At 34.2% G+C, this 17,490-nt stretch overlaps 2 protein-coding genes across 3 annotated transcripts; one reads left to right on the top strand and one right to left on the bottom strand.

Annotated features, from left to right (window-relative positions):
- The first annotated feature begins 74 nt into the window (after window positions 1-74).
- LOC112764823 (protein REGULATOR OF FATTY ACID COMPOSITION 3, chloroplastic) lies at window positions 75-3,890 on the top strand. Its single transcript, XM_025810619.3, has 6 exons — window positions 75-175; window positions 533-974; window positions 1,697-1,751; window positions 1,858-1,914; window positions 2,202-2,279; window positions 3,088-3,890. The coding sequence occupies exons 2-6, from the start codon at window positions 753-755 to the stop codon at window positions 3,528-3,530; spliced, it is 855 nt and encodes a 284-aa protein (XP_025666404.2). The 5' UTR covers window positions 75-175; window positions 533-752; the 3' UTR covers window positions 3,531-3,890.
- A 5,456-nt stretch (window positions 3,891-9,346) lies between these two features.
- Window positions 9,347-16,345, bottom strand: LOC112762406 (serine/threonine-protein kinase CTR1). 2 transcript variants are annotated; one of them, XR_003182672.2, is made up of 16 exons: window positions 15,738-16,345; window positions 14,499-15,640; window positions 14,117-14,415; window positions 13,881-14,025; window positions 13,411-13,526; window positions 12,612-12,883; window positions 12,208-12,519; window positions 12,075-12,115; window positions 11,740-11,808; window positions 11,347-11,447; window positions 11,162-11,246; window positions 10,978-11,076; window positions 10,818-10,886; window positions 10,235-10,432; window positions 10,010-10,104; window positions 9,347-9,830 (listed from the first exon to the last, which is right to left on the bottom strand). XR_003182672.2 is itself a non-coding variant. In XM_025808242.2 (16 exons), the coding sequence occupies exons 2-16, from the start codon at window positions 15,369-15,371 to the stop codon at window positions 9,731-9,733; spliced, it is 2,808 nt and encodes a 935-aa protein (XP_025664027.1). In that variant the 5' UTR covers window positions 15,372-15,640; window positions 15,738-16,345; the 3' UTR covers window positions 9,347-9,730. The 2 variants fall into 2 exon arrangements, 1 of the variants encoding a protein (XP_025664027.1); XM_025808242.2 differs by having other exon boundaries at window positions 10,235-10,366.
- Window positions 16,346-17,490: the final 1,145 nt, after the last annotated feature.

Below are 17,490 nucleotides of genomic sequence, written 5' to 3'. Positions count from 1 at the left end.
CGCAGGGTTTTAGGGTGAAGAGGGTTTAGTTTACTTTTGTTGTCATGGTAGGTCCCAGTCACAATTGTGAAACTGTTATGATTAATTGATTATACGACCAAATGGTTCTGCTCAATGAATAAATGTTCGTGTGAGCTGAAAACCATTTCCAGAAGATGGTTCTGTTTTTACATAGGTTGAATTATTGTGAACTGCAATTGTCTTGGAAATTATTTGACTTTCAAAATTTGAACCCTAAATGTTACACTTAATTTAGCAGTGACTATATGTACCTCCTCACAATCCTTTATCACTCGATGCTTTGTGTATTTGTTCGATGTTAATTCTCTCATTCTTAAATTAGGTCTTATATTTGTTTCTCCCTTGTTCTAGCTGCCTTAATTGGATTTTTCCTGTGTCTGTTTCTTTGAACGTCTTCTATCTATCTTCTCCTCTACAAGGGATCATATTACAAAAAGAAAAGATATGCATTGAAAATGTTGATATAATTGTTGCCAAACTTGCTAAGCCTTTGACTCTATTTGAAATTCAGGATTGGCATTTATGTTAAGTCATGAACGTCTGGCACTATTTATCATGACCTCGTATTCTGTCTATTGTGCTTGGGTGGCTTGGTTTGCTATTGGCTTTTAATTTAGCTTTTATCTCAAGTGATGTGTTGATATACTTGCTCAAGAAAGAGATGGAACAACAGAGTAGGTCCAATCCTTTTGAATAAAGAGCTGGAATGCACGCTCAATCAGGGTTCTCTAATGATGAGACAACACAGCCTTCCTCACAACACCAACCACCATTTCTTCATCTCCGCAAATGGGTACCCTTCCTTTTCTTCCTCTTTCCTACCACTTTCAATTCGAACCAAGCCCAGAAGAAAATCAGCATCACTGGTTGTGAGTGCCCACAAGAAAGACAATAAAGATGACAGCCATAGCTTTGTTTCCAACCCCAACGAGTCCACTGGCTTCTTCCCAGAAGTGAGCTTTTTTACGCACACCAACTGTTTGTTTAATTGTTTTTTTTTTCTTTCTCGTTTTTCTGTGGGTTTTCTTGTGTTGAGGACAAGATACCCTTTGGAAATTCGTTCACCTTAAGCTTGTAGCGGTATAAATTGCTTTGGTTCTATTAGTACTGTGCACTTCTAGTGTTTGAAAGTCATGTCTTTCTATTGTAAAAGCAAAATTCTTATCTGTTTTCTGTTTTGTTCAAAAGGAAGAATTTCAATCATGATAGAAGGTAAGGAAATGGATTACTTTTCCTACTCTCTTTTATAGGAAGAATTGCTAGAGAGCAAGAAATTTTGCCAACTTTAGAACTTGCTAGATTGTATGATATGATTATTGAGGATTGACTCTTGGATGAATCATTAATTATAGTTATATATATACTATTTAGTTTCTTCCAACTATGACCTTGATTTTTGGTGAAGAATTCGGGGAGTATTGTTTAGGTGTGTAGCATGACATAGTTTTTGGGGAGACTCGGAAGGAATATGTTGCATCCTTTCCATGTTTTGTATATATTATTCGGTTTAGTTGTTACTTGTTTAGAATCTGTATACGGAGATTCGGGAAGGATTATGTTGCATCATTTCCATGTTTTGTATATATTATTCTTTTAGTTTTTTAGAGTTGGTATTTGTTCTTTGTGAGATGGAATTTCTCATTGGTATGGATGTTGTGTTTTTATCTATTTTCAGAAATCAATCCAGGAAGATGGCAAGGTTCTGCCGGAGTTCGAAGATGCTGAAGAAAGTGAGTGGTTGTGTTTCTGCTATTCATTCAGTTCTGTTCTGTCTTATGGATTACTGTTCTCAGATTATTCGTTTTTCCTTTTTTTATTTTTTATTTTTTTTTCCAGGACAACTTTTTGAAGCACTTATGCTTGAGCTGGATAGCGATACGAGTGTTGATCAAAGTATGTTGATTTGTTTACCTTTCTATTAGGCAGAATTATAAGTCCTTTTTAGTTAAAGACAGAAAATGCAATTTGTTTTGGTTGATCAATTTCCTTTTCTATAAAGATAGTCAAAATTTCATATGTATTTGTATCTATCGAAGTAATTGAACACAGCTGGTTGCTAAATTATCTGTTTTACACGAGTAAGTGGGAAAATGAAAGAGCTTTTTGCCAATGTTTGTCTATTTCTCATGGAGAAAGTAAAATGTTTTACCTTACAATGCCTTGCTTCTTTGTCTGTGCAGTGCACCATTATGAGATGGTTTACTTGATTCATGAAAAGCACGAGGAACAAGTTGCAGCTGTCAACGAGAAAATTCAAGGTAATATTTTCCTTTACATGTGTGTATATTTTTAGCCATTCATGTTCCCTAAATGCCTGTAGAATTACTTCAATAGTTTTCCGTTTGAGGGGGTCATTTCCTACTCTAGCTATTTAAAAAATGGCTGAACTGTGGCTAGACAGAAACAGCTGGTCTCTGACTGTCGCAAAAAGATCTCCGATTTGACTAGGTTTTTATGTAACTGATCCGTCTAATTAACTCTATAGATATTGTTTTTAACCGTACTTTGCTGAAACCCAAGTTACTTAACAAATCATAGTAGACATGCTAGGTTTTGATTTCTTTGTTCGTATTCATTCAGTAGGAAGACATTGTTATGAGAAGGAAAAAGAAAGAAAAAAAAAAAACCACTAAATATACTTTATCCTCTTTAGGGGAATATTGGGAGTTCTATATGCTCCAAGGAACTGAGGGTAGTAAAACGTAAGCTGTGTGAATTCATAACAAGTAAATTGTTAATTGGATTCTTCCAAAGATGCTAGATGTAACAGTGGTTCTTGTAAGAATTCAGAAAAGCTTTCTGCTATATTTAGCTGAGTTTAAAGTTTATGGTTTAAGATTTGCTAACAGTGATTAGCAAAAGTATATTTTCTTCGGAGACTACCATCCAATAGAAATAATAGGACTTATTGCATGTTATAATGGATTGTTATATAGAAATGGAGTTATGGAACATGTCAGCAATTGAAATTGGATGATAGTGTGAAATTGTTTTATTAAGGATTCTTTTCTTTTCTTTTTTCTTTCATTGTGATTGTTTTCCGGACATGTTCGCAAACATTTGCAGACTTTTTGAGGGAAAAGAAAGGCACAGTGTGGAGATTTAGTGATTGGGGTATGAGAAGGCTGGCTTACAAAATAAAGAAAGCTAAAAATGCACACTACATTTTGATGAACTTTGAGTTGGACGCCAAATATATCAACGAGTTCAAGACAATGTTGGACCAAGATGAGAGAGTTATTAGGCATCTTGTGATCAAGAGGGACGAGGCAATCACCGAAGATTGTCCTCCTCCTCCCGAGTTCCATACTCTGCGCGCTGGTGCAGATGATGATTATGATGATGAAGGATATGAAACAGAATATGATGAGGATTTCGATGATGATTGGGATGGTGAAGATGATGATGATGGCGAAATTATCATTGTGGATGATGATGATGATGATGATGATGATGATGATCATAGAAATGATAAATCAGCAAACATGAAACATGATACAGCCAGATAGGAAATTGAGGGCTGGGAACGTAGCTAGGTAGATGTTAGTATGTTACCTTTATTTTGTTACATAGGAAAAAATGCAGAGCAATTCTATACATTGTAGCTCTAATTAAGCATATATAGATCCAAGTAACTAGGAGGTTTGCTTAATTGTTTTATAGGATTAGAGATAAAAGACGAAGAAGATGTAGTGAATGATCGAACTTTTTAATTTTAATATGGAGGGAGAGTTGGTGTATAGCAGAGTTATGAAGGTATATGGTGTTTTACCAGGGTATGAGGAGGTACTGAAAACCCTGGGTCCAATTTATGTACTGGCAGAAAATCCTCGGTCCGATTTATGTAAACTCTGGATCCGATTTGTGTACTGGGCTACTGGCAGAAAACCCTGGGTCTGATTTCTTCTCACTAAAACAAAAAATTGAAAGCCGCCACAATCGTGTATATCTCCCCAATACTCCATAACTCAGCATAACTCACATATCAATCTCATATAAAAAAAAATTAGCCTGAATGATCAACCCTCTACCAAGCAATTATTTTATTCCTTTGCACAAACAAAACGTTTTAAATTCATTGTGCGCCAACCACGTAAGTTTCATTTATCCTAGGTGGTTGTTTCATTTATCTTAAGTGGTAGTGACTGTCACATTAGTAGTCCGCTTGCTGACTCACGTTAGAAATGGGCTAAAGGATTTGTGTGCAGCTCAAAACTCAATTTGGGGTGGAATTGAAATCTCAGAAGTAAAATTAATTCAAAAGCACAATGTGAAAGATTACTTTAAAAATTTAACCAGTATAGTTATAAAAATTCGTTCAAGTCATAATTTCTCACAACACACTAGGGCTTTGTTCAAGTTGACGTGTCACCTACAAAAAGTGAGTTACAAATTTAATGGCACTTCTATTTTTTTTTATAATGCTACTCTATATTTACATTATATATTTATATAAATTTATTAAAAAAATGACATCATCAAAATCGAAAGACAATATCCATTCTATTTTATTCATTACCACTAACAGAAAATTATTTTCCAAAAAATACTTTCCCCCCTTAAAAAGTACGGCACTTGCACTTCTAAGTTTGCTTGGCATTCGCCCATTTTCTGGTGAAAACTAAATCTCATGATTGTTTGGTATATAAACTAACAAACTTACAAAATCTACAAGGGTCGCTCTCCGGTACAGATTTAAATCTGTACAGATATACAGATATTCCTTTTGATTAAACTGCTTTATGACATGTGGTTTTTTTTGTCTCTTTTGAGAGAGCAGCTTGGCAGATTATACTCAGCTTGAGGGAGCCACACAAACAGGTGAGCCATTAGTAAATTTTGGATCAGCATTAATGGGCTTTTTTTTTCTTTGGAGAATGCTTTGGTTTTTGAAACTTTTTATTATTATTATATTTATTGTTATTAGTATATGAAAACCGTTCTATAGTGTTATTAGTTTACTAGAATAGTATTAGATGAAAATTAATATTAAACCAAAAAGGAAAAAAAAAAAACTTAATATTAAACCTAAGAAGAGCCAAAGTATGTGATCCTATTTTCCAACCACATTTTTATTATTTTTAATCTTGAGAAATTAGTTTTTATATTTTTATTTTTATAATTATAAATTTGGTAAAATAATTAAAAAGATTAGAATAAAATTTTATTTCAAAACATAAATAAAAATTTTAGAATCTATTTAACAGTTACAATGTATAAAATAAATAAATTTCAATTACATAAAATATAATAAGAAAATCATGTTATTATAGATGACAGAAAATTCTTAAACTCTAAAGTATTTACTACTCTAATTAAAATTTTAAATAAGTAAACGGTATACCAAAGGTAAAAGAAAAATTTAAACTGTTATAATTTGAATTCGTTGTGTGTTATTGTGATGCTAAAGTTATTATGTAACTGATAGTTAGTATTTATTCGGATTGATTTTTTTAGTGAAAAAGTATTTTTTTTTTCAAGAATAAAGTATTTTCATAAAATTTTAAATGTGTTTACATATTAAAAAAAAGTGTTTTTATTAAAAAATTATTAATTTAATTTTTTAAGTCAATAATACTTTTCTTTTTTAAAAAAGTAAAAAGCAAAAACTTTTTTAGTATTTAATTTTTTTTTTTAAATCTCCTCTAATGTGCAATCGTTTTTTTCTATTTATCAAAAAGAAAAAAAATTACATTTTCAAAAAACCAAAGATGACCCTCATATTTTTTGTTTAATGAAATTAAGTTCTTAGATAAAAAAAATTAGTAAAAGTTGTTTTTAGCATAGTTATTAAATCCAGTTTGATCTTATTAGTCGAATTGGTAAATCCAGTTTGACTTAGTTGATTGAATTAAAAATTCGGTCATCAATCTATATTGGGTCATTAAAAATATGGTCGCGTTAGTGTACAGATCAAAGTTCATACAGATATACAAATTTATTTCCACTTTGTTTCACATGTCGACATGTGTTGGCCCCTTGTTGCAGTATGCAACTGGCGCAGAGGAGATGGCGTGAGCACATGAAAAGTGCGATGGAGCCGGCTTGGTGGGGTGTAGTCGAACGGGATCTTGAACATCCCGCGTTCCGTTGGAGGGAGGCTGGCGACATGGGCCTTGTTTGGGGCAAAAAAAAGGATAACAAGCATGCACTTGGGTCTTCGCTTCGGCAATGTCATAACATCGAAGGAATCCCTAGGTGCAGTGAGGAGGACCACCGTCGGTGGTGTTATTGCTGCTGCTCCAGTCGGTGGCGCGCGGGATCAGCCCGTGGTCGAAGTGGTCCGAGGCAGTGAAGGTGCTGGCCCACTGTGCCAAGTCCTACTTTGGTTTGTATGGATTCAGGGAAGAACGTTGCACAGCGTTGGCCGATGGAGTTCGACATTGAGGGTCAAGATTCTGATGGGGGCAGTTCATTAATCAACAGAATTTAAGATATATATTCTCAAATGTTAGAAATTCTAATAAATGTGTTCATTAATCAACAGAAATTCATAAGATTCATATATCAAACTGTGTTGAACAAAAAATGTTCTAATTAAATATTTTATTCATTACTGTGTAAAATCTCCTCTCATTTCACAAGAGAATTTTTCTTCTTGACCGTTCATAATCGACATGATATTTTAGCATTGCAAAAATTCAATTCAAATTTCTGTCTTATAACTCAATCAGAAATCATGATATTTCTGTCTTCTCACATTAAAGTTAGTTGAGCTTAAAAAATATTCCCAATTGATGAACAAACATCTTTATGAAGTTACAAATTGTTTAATTTAATAAATTTGGTCTGGTTTGCCCGAAAAATTATTTGTTTAAGATATATTACTATATATCTTCAGTAATATTTTAAAAATAATCAAGTTTTAACAAATTATAATCAACAACTTACAATCTATTTATCAAATAAGTATATAAAATTTTAGTCTTTTTTCACAATAAAATTTTTTTAAGTTTTCATTAATATTGACGTCAATATTTTTTAAGTTAAAAACTATATAATTAGTTTATATTTATAATGTCGTTATATATTATATATATTTATTGACAAATAATATTAATAAATATCATAAAATTATAAAAAATCATACTATAATTGATACAAATATTTTATATTTTTTATTAATACATATTTACTTATATTTATATTGATAATTATGAATAACAAAAAATAAGATTAATTAAAATATAATTGAGTATAAAATTAAAATGATATCTAAAAAAATTAATGCACGTTTTTACTACAGAATTAATACTTAGCATTTAAAATAAGAAGGAACAACATAGTTTAGCACCAACAAGAGCATGCAGAATAAAGAAGACTAAGATTCGAACGACATCTTCATCAATTTTGGAGTTTTCTCTCGAACGGTTCAGTTGAACCGATTTTTATCGATTCTAAGAAGTTTTTACCTGCTTTGACCGGCTTTGACTGATTCTAACCGACTTTGACCGATTCTGTTACTTAAGCTGTTCCAAGATTGCACCAGACCAGTTGCGAGTCCGGTCCATCGGTTTTTGCAGTCGAACAGATCGGTTCGGACCGATTCTTACAACTATGTCGATTCATTTAACCTTTCTTGCTTTCCACCAAAAGCAACATCGTCTCTTTTCTCTCGGCTCTCCTTCTCTTCGATCACGTCATTCAACAACGAAGAAAGAAGGAAACGGAAGGTGCAGAAGTTACGGTGGGTTGTAGAACAAAAGGTGTGTTCCCGCATCCATGCAAGAAGAAAGGGCTAATACCAAGAGCCTAGTCACACTATGGTTAGAGCACATCAAAAACTATTTTTCCTCATTAAGTGTAATTTACTTAGATGTGATTAAAAAATAATTGAATATTATGTAGAGTAAAAAATTGATATTATTGAAGGATAAAATTAAAATTTATTTCTATATATCGTTTTTGTCCCCAACGTTTTCGTCCTATTTAAGTCCCTAACGTTTCAAAATCGTCTCAATCTTGTCCCGCCGTCAATTCTGTTAATGGATTCCTAACGGCAGGACAACATTGAGTCAATTTTAAAACGTTAAAGACTTAAATAGGACGACTGAAACGTTAAGACAACTTTAAAACTTTCCCCAAACGTTAAGAACAAAAACGATACTTTACTCAAATATAAACCCAAAACATAAACTAAATAGCATGTAAAGATCTTTTATTTCACCGTTTTTCAATTAACTTCATATTCTTTTAATTTCCAAGATTTTTATAATTTGCATGGCCCAAAGTTAGTTATGAATATTTTTTTCTTGCACTTAATGTAAAAAAAATTATAAATATTTTAAAAAGATACATGCAAATATAAATATGAAATTTAATTTATTTAAGTAAAAATACCAAAAATTCATTTTATAACATTTGTCATTATTATTTTTAATAATAAAACTTTTATGGTTAACAGAATTGTTTTAATAAAAGTAGTTTTGTTTAATTTGATTAATTTCAAAGTTGGCAAACTTATTATAAATAATATCAAATAAAAATATGGATAAAATTTCTAATTCACCCTGGATTTTTGAACACACTTTTAAAAAAATTCTGTCCTCAAAATATTTTAAAATAGATAAAAAATACTTAATATTAAATATATATTTTTAAAAAATACTTTAGAAATTAAAAAAAAATTAAAATTTTTATTTATATATATTTAAAAACATATGTATTAATAATTATGAATAAGAAAATATTTATAATTTAAATAATTTTTTGAGAATAAAATTAAAATAATATTCCAAAAAACCAAACAACAAACTAATAATAAAGTCAAAAAATAAAAGATCTACTTTGAGGCCCAATATCACAATCCAAGACTCCATTATCGGGCCAAACATTTAAAGATCCACTTCCACTACATCCAAGTCAAGCCAGCAGCATGGCTTGCTTCTAAATTCTCTCATAAGCTCTCAAGCTCTCTGAACCATATCTCTAAACTGTTCCCCCACCTACCAACATTGTTCCACGTGTCATCACGATATCCTTCTAAGAGAATATCTGTATATGTAAATCTGTATACTATAATTGGCCAATCTACAATAGATCAACAATTGCATCGACAACCAATGCCTTCTCCTTACTCCTTAGGCAAATACAACACATTGGGCGTAGAACAAGGTTCTAAAAATCAAACCGATCATCAAACCGCTCTAACTATTAATTTATTGGTTTATAAATTCAACCGATTGAACCGAAAAAACTATTTTATAATAAAATAATAAATAAAATATAAATAACCACGCCGTAGAATGCTAGAAGAGAATGTGGCTACCAGAATAAGTTTTGTCCTCAATTGAACATGTCTACAGACTACAGGAACAAAAATATATATATAATATAGTAAGCTCTAGATATTTGAATATATATTATTGATCTCGAGCCAGAGATAAAAGAGCTCGAGGTCATGAGTTCCATTCATACAATTCAGTAGCCCAAGATTCAAGATACAGGAAGGAAATCTACAATATCACCACTTTAATTTTACTCCATTCCACTTGATGGCATTTTTTATTGTCCTTCTGAAACGGGTTAGTAAAAAGCATTAAGCAACCATTACATAGTTGCAATCGGTTGAGAGGGTGGTTCTCCCACAATTGAAAAACCAGTCAAGGTTCTCAGGTTAAATTGACAATAATTTCTCCGTAGCCGCCAGTTAGCAACAACAAAAAAAAAATTAACAACTAATCATGGGCAGCAGGCATGCATGCTCCTCTTATGTCTCATCACCCATTTTTATGGAATCCACTGGCGACTTTAGCAGCTTCTTCAGCGACTCAACTATGCTAGGAAGAGATGGGCGATCAGCAGGGTTACTGAAGAAAAGAGCAACGTATTAGAAATAAGGAGATGCTGCAAATCCGAGAAGAATGCAGTTAATAAAGCAAGAATAGAAAACATGAACTACTGTATGATATTTCCAACATATTTTCCTTGAGAACTCTGCAGAGTTTGATGTCGTGCAAGACTAAAGGACCAATGAATCAACACTTACTCGGCCCAACATGATTCCACAACAGATGCCAATACTGGGGAGATGTTTGGAGGGATAGCTAGCCTTCTATTCTGGAAAGCCACAGCTCCAACGACCTGAACACACACAGGACGATTAATAAACTATTTTTACAAAATCAACCAATCTTATTGTCATTGATGTAAGAAAAACTATTGCAAGAATGATTGTCCACAAGAATCTGCAATTCGGTATGAAAATGTTCACCTGGGCAGGGCCAAGTCCACTCCATGGTTGTTGCAGGGTTATGAGTTCCCACATGATGACGCCGAAACTGTAGACATCAGACTTCTCATTCGAAGGTTCTCCGCGAAGAAATTCTGGGGCCATCCATTCAGGCTGAAAAGAAAATTAAGAGTGTTACAGACTAATTGAAGTTGAAGCACCGTGAAGTGAAAGATCAACCTGCAAAATATTAATAGAATAGCCACTTCAATGTTAAAAGGAACTTCCTCCAGATCTATTCCAACATGCACAACCTACTCGACCTAATTATACAAATGATGAATTTATCCCTTAAGGCACAAGCTGAATAACTAGGTAACTTTTTCCCCGCCCAAGATATCAAACTGTCATCAAATATACAACCTCACGGGCAAGCATTAGGCACACTTGTGTATTGGAATAGTTGAATTCTCACTACATAAAACTTGAAGTACTACTCAAATCCCTTCCCTTTCCCTATGAAGCAGTAAATCACTCACCAATGAATTAGAAAACAACTAAAAGTCTAAATGGTTGATACCATCATGCAAATGGGAATAATCACTTGATCAGAGTAGAGACTTACTGTTCCAGCAACAGATTTTGATGATATGAAAGTGTTCGCCTTAAATCTGGATAATCCAAAATCACACACCTGAACAGGAAATTATGAAGAAATCAGACACTCGCTAAAAATTCATCGAATTTTCATGGAGAAACTCAACTGCAAACCAATGTCATTATACCTTTACTGTCCAATTTCTGTCCACCAACAGGTTTGGAGATTTCAGATCCCAGTGCACTATTGGAGGCTTTAGACAATGGAGATAATTTATCCCTTTAGCCTGCGATCAGACAAAGACAATCTAATATATCATCAAGGACTACAAAATCCATCAACATGTAAGAATAAGAATAACTGATATACACCACATCTAAAGCCATCCGTAGTCGTCTCCTCGGATCAAGAATTTCACCAGATGCTGGCCTATGTATCAGGCGGTATAGACTCCCCCTGTCAAAGATACCAAAAAATGTCAGTAAGACACTTAAAACACTTCATGCAATAGAGTTCAGTAAGACAGTTAAGTCATGATGGGAATCAGATGTAATACCGAGGCAAATACTCTGTGACAATAGATAGATGGGGACGTTTTGTAACCGCACCCATGAAGAGCACCACATTTGGATGCCGAACACGTTTCATTATTGCAACCTGAAGGAATGAAAGTAACATGTGAATGTGTCTTCTCATTACTAGATAAGCTTTGGGCCTCCTACATCTGAATAATTATCATATCAAGATAAAAACAAAACAATTCGGAAAAAATGTAAACATTTATATGGAGGAGAAATTTATCCGAGTAAATGACCTGTTAGACTTAATAAGAATCCTTGATCGCCATTTAATATGCATGCTTGCTTTCAAGAAAGACGGGGCAATGACCATTTGATCACAATAATTAACATTTGAATAAGTAATACATTTCTTGATCCATCACACTAACCTCTCTTAAAAACTCCTTCAACTGATCATCATGGAAATCCTGAACTGTTAAAACCTTGACAGCAACATCCTATAATGAAATTCAACAGATGAGGAATCCCAAAATGAAAAATAACATGAAAAGTGATAGGCTGCGTCAAGAATTCATATTCAACACAAGTTGCTTCCATGGTTACATATAATCAGAGTCATGGATAATGCACTTATCCACTCAACTACAATCAAACGGGCTCCGGAAGCTATATGACTGAAGTCATTAAAAAGAACTTCCAGATAAATTTGCATGGAGTACACCAGCATCAACTTGATGAAAATTAGGTGCCTAAGAGAATTTACCGATCCATGCCATTCAGCTCGGTACACTGTCCCAAATGATCCTGCATAAAGGGAGGAAAATAACGAAATTGAGGGTCAAATGAGTCTATTTTGTTCCTTCAAAAAGAAGTAGATGGGCAAACAGAAAATTTACCAGCACCAATACGCTCTTTGATACGTAAATCTTCCCATGCTATCTCTAGCCAGTCCATTGCAAGCGATGGTTCAAGATTCACGTATCTTGGAATATTTCCAGAACCGTGGTTTTCATGTTTATTGCCTATCTTCTCTTGTGCTGACTGGTTGGTTGTGCTCTGTATAGATTGGTTAGAAATGGTTTTTGCTTCAGAATTTTTCTTCGTAATGATCTCATTGTTGGAAATGTCTTGTGCCACAACCTCATCTTTAGCAATTCCAGGATATTCATCGTATGTTACAGAGGCTGGACGAACAGCTTCAGAAACACCTTCATGAAAAGAATGGATAATTAATAAATCCCACAATTTCACATTTTACGTGACTACCTTCAAATCCAAAAAGAGATGGAAGTTGGCATACCTCCAGAATTTTGATCAACTGAGGCAAAACTGGAGTTCTTATAATTTTTCAGCAAATTAGTATCTTTTCCTTCAGGACCTTCCTGTACACAACCTGTAAGATTTGAATTTACTGAACGGTTACATGCTTCACCAGCCAGATATGGCGACTGGCATTCCTTTAAATGAGAAATCCGAAATGGAGAAGGAACGGAAGACAAATATGCTCCATTGATCGAGGAATCTGGCCCGTGGATGGTTCCTGGTTCTCCGACTAGGTCCACAACATATTCCCTGTTAAAAAGGAAGTTAGATAATATCACAATCCATTGACAACAAGAAACAGATCCCAAGGGTATCATAAGCCGATGTACAAACACAGTAATAATAAATTAGATTGGATAAGCTCATAAGGCACAACTCACAAGTCAAATCCCAAAGAAAAGTAGGGATAAGCCTATATAAGTCACAAGCCAACACAGATCTGAGGAATCCATTGACAGCAATATTCAATGGATTCCTCAGATAAGCATATATAAGTCACAAGCGATTCCGAAAACCAGCAGTCTGAATTTCTAAACAGAAAATTACAAGGATACAACTTATAAATCAACGTGCGACTCACAAAAATCAAACGTGCGATAACATAAAATTTAAAGAGGAGAAAACGGAAGCAAGTCGATGAAAACTGCTGGAATAAATTAAATACATAGCAGAGAAACATTATTGTTATGGATTGACATTACTATCCCGACTGTGAAGAAGACCGAAAGCTAAAAAATAGGTGAAACTGCAAAAAGGGCAGTAGCCATTTTACTAACCTTAAGTGCTGCCTGTCGTCTTTAATCTTGACAAGACAAGAGGATCTATGATCTGAAGCACAGTACCTGCAACCTTTAGCAATGCGACATGGCAAACCTACATAATCTGCCAATCTCTGCATAAGAAAAATTCAACAAACCAAATACTAATCTAAGATCAGCTGAATCTGGAATAATAATCCAATATTCATGCATTCTCGTGTTGCTACTATTTTGATCATGCAACATACTTATGCTAGGTGAATTCTAGTATGACATACTATGGTGTGACTATGGTAACTATGCAGGTATTGTTAATAGAAACAATTTTTTTTTAAGCAAAACTTTTTTAAAAAGCAGCGTTTAACAACAAAAGTTACTTTAATTTTTAAAGCACTTTTTAATCACCGTAACATAATCATAGAATGATCCATACTACATACTCATATGTAACAAATAAATAAATAAATAATTCACTGAACGAATTTCACCTTAAAGAGAATGGCGCGATGCCTACACAGACCAGCAGACAAGCTTCCAATGGGAAGCACAACGCATTGGTAAAAACTTATCAACCTCTTGCTTACCATCTTCCACCGGTTGTGCAGATCCCCTTGCTCAACCGGAAAGGTGCCCCTTCATATGCAAAAAACAAACATATATAAATGAAATAGAGAAACGGATATTCAAGAATGCGATTAATTTAGTTTCTCTCTCGAGTCCTTACCCCATGCATATGGCAACTAGCTTCCCAAGTTGCTCAACCAGCGCCAACGAGTTCTCCGATTCACAATACAGCTCCTCCGCTTTATCCATAAGCTGCTTAAGCCGACAGTCCTCGTGCCTATCAATAACGACAACCTCCATCGACGATTCGCTCGGCTCAACTGCTTTCAGCGCCATCAGCGTAGGCAGCTTCTTCCCTTCTTCGTTCTCGTTGCACATCACCCACAGGTATGGATTCATACCCAGTATGTTGTAAAAACCATCCGATATCTTATCCGTGTACGACAAGCACCCATTCACCTGAACAACACACAAAACGCACTCAAACATTCAGCGAAGCCAAAAGGAAAAAAATATGTTGATGGTAAAATAGTGTCGTTTACCCATAAGCGATAAGAAACGGATTCAGCATCCCAAGTCTCGGTTGCGGTGATGAGAAAGGGTTCCGTGCTGAGGCTTGCTAAGCAAGCGAGCCTCTTCGCTAATGTGACTTGGAGGTAGTAGCTTTCTTTGTACTTTCTAGCATAACTGTTATCGATGTTATTGTTGTTGCGATCTTGCTCCTCTTCTTCGTCGTGGTGGTGCTTCCTTGTTGCGTTGGGGGACGAGGAGTCGTCTTTGATGTTAATGGTGTTAATGTCGCTGGAAAATGTGGCGGTGCCGTCGAACGTCGTCGTTCCGGAGAACAAGCTCCCGGCGTAGCTGCTTCCACTCGACAACCGCGGCAGCGACACCTGCCGATCGAAGCTCTGGTCAACGCCTCCGCCGCCGCTGGAATCTTTGACCGTCCCCGCCGCCGCCGTGGGAGGAACCAACATTTCGTGATCGTCATCATCCTCCTCCTCCTCCGCTGCCGCCAAAGCATGGCGGCGACAATCCAATCGGTTACCAGAATCACGCTTCTTATCGTTGATCCAGTTACAGAAGGCGGCGATTTGCTTGCTCTTTGCCCTGAACCTGCCTACTCCGGCAACGCCGGCGCCGGCGAAGAGGTCAGAAACAGCCGAGTGTTTCCCCGAGGGAAAAACGACGACGTCTTTGGAGTGAGGAGCAGTAGTAACAGGTGTGTCAGTAGCAGTAGTAGTAGTCGTTGAAGACGCGACGTCGTTTTCAGTGCCAAAATTATTATCATTATCAGGTGATTTGACAGAGTTGACGAGTCTCTTCTTCTCGTGATCCAATCTCTGCCTCGCAGATTCATCCAACCCTCTCTCTGGAAATTGCCTAGGGAAAATGTAAGTTGCTCTATGAGGCATTTTTTTTGCCTTTTTTCTTTTTCTTTTTCTCCTTTTCTTGTTTGTTTCTTTATTATTCACTCACAAACCGTGAACTCACTTTTTTCTCCTTTCTTTTCTATTTTAACCACCCACCCACACGAAGATCCTTACGCACCTACGACAATCACAGTTGTAAATATCGCTGCTTTTGAAGATGATGCACGGACTTGTCCCGTGCAAACCACTGTCCTCTGAAATCGTCGTCGTGTTGTTCGTGGTGGTCGTCGTCGTCTTCTTGTTCCCTCAAACTATAACATGCACATAACATACGTAAACGTTGTTAAGCTGCAACATATATCATTATAAATACTAATCTTATAGAAATTTCACTTTAAAATGAAGCACCTGCAAATTTATGGTTCAACGCTGCGTGATAACAGAGACTTAATTGATGACGAGGTTTCAGTTATGAGGCAATTGATGACCTCTCGTAGAACCCAAGAGGGAATGCTTAGAGTGGAAGTTTATGTAGTACTATAAATAAATAATTAATAAAGAATATTAGCCAAAAACAAAAAATCCACCAATGGGTATTGCAGTGCAGAAGTTTTGGACTTCCGAGGCGGTGGAGAGAGTATGGGAAAAGAGATATGGAAAGAGTGTGTTAGAGTTTGTGTTTGTGTGAGACTAAGTCCTGAAAAGCTGGTTTTGGCTAGTGCGTGACGAAGGCAGTGTGTTTTTTTATGCGAAGTTTTTGGGATATTGAATTGGGTGGGAAATGGAAAAGAATTATATATACCAAGTCGGTATGCTAAAGTGAGCTGGGGGTGGTAGAGTGCATATGTCTCGGTGAGGCGACACGTCATATGGGGTGCCAATGGGGAGAGGACACGTTAACGATGAGGTGCGAAGGGCGCCATTAGTGGCCTGGGAACTGGGATGGTAATGTAGCGCGTAACGGGATTCTGTGGGTGGGTAGCTGCAGCAGATAATACCAGATAACAATGTAGCAGATTAACTGATTAATCATGTGTTGTATATATAGTAATATTACGAAAATGGATTCTCTCGTTTTTTTTCTCAGTTATTTTGTGAGGTATGTATAACTTTTTTACTTTATATTTGAAACCAATAAAAAATATGCAAAAAATTATTAAATATTAAAATATTATATTTTATTAAATAATTAAAAAAATTAAGAAAATTCACTCCCATAATAATACTATTAGATTACTTACTCAAAATATAATTGATCTTTTTGGTAATATTTATTGAGTAATAATTTAAAATTCTAATTCTTATTTATAAGTTTTTAATATTTGAAAGAATAAAATTTTATAAATATATATGTTATATTTTTAGAAAACAAAAAAAAATAATTTTAAATATTTTAAAAATTAAAGAACTAATTAAAAGATAAATTAAAACTTTTGGTTTTTTATAAAAATATGGAGAATCAATTTTAATTAGTTAATATTAATAGTTTAATTTACAATTTAATATTATAAATTAATAATTTATGATTTAAAATATAAATTTTAAAATAAATAAAAAATAACTTTAAAATAGTCTGTTGATGCTAACCGGAAAAGAATTTCTCACATTGCTCTTTTCATATTTATTTGTTGTAGTAATTTTACTTGTGATATTATGCTAACTTATGTGGGGTTTATTATTGGATTGAATTTGAATTCTATTCTTATTAATATAGTTTAATACTTTAATATAATATAACTTTACTTTTAAAGCCTAAACAGTTAAATTAGGAGAGATGTTTGGTAATTATTTTCCTGAAAATTAGAACGAATTTTAGATAAAGAAAATAGATGAGATGTAAAATTTGTTATGTCAAATAATTTAATCAAATTTATTTGACTGTTCAACAACGACATTTATATTATCTTCATATGAAAGCTATTCTAGCCACTTTTATATGAGTAGCTACTGAAATGTTATATATAATCATACAAATACATTTTTGTAGTTACCTATTTCTCAAAAATATTATATGCACTCCCAAAAACAATAGTTGTGTATATTTATTTATATGATTTTATATATTTTTAATGTGTATTATATATTAGAGAAATGTTAATAATTTGTATAAAGTGTTATCGACAAGTATAATGAATCTATAAATATATAAAACAATAGATAT

The sequence above is a fragment of the Arachis hypogaea genome, chromosome 17, assembly GCF_003086295.3.
Source record: "Arachis hypogaea cultivar Tifrunner chromosome 17, arahy.Tifrunner.gnm2.J5K5, whole genome shotgun sequence".
Classification (NCBI taxonomy): Eukaryota; Viridiplantae; Streptophyta; class Magnoliopsida; order Fabales; family Fabaceae; genus Arachis; species Arachis hypogaea.
This window is presented reverse-complemented; position numbering and strand designations above follow the sequence as displayed.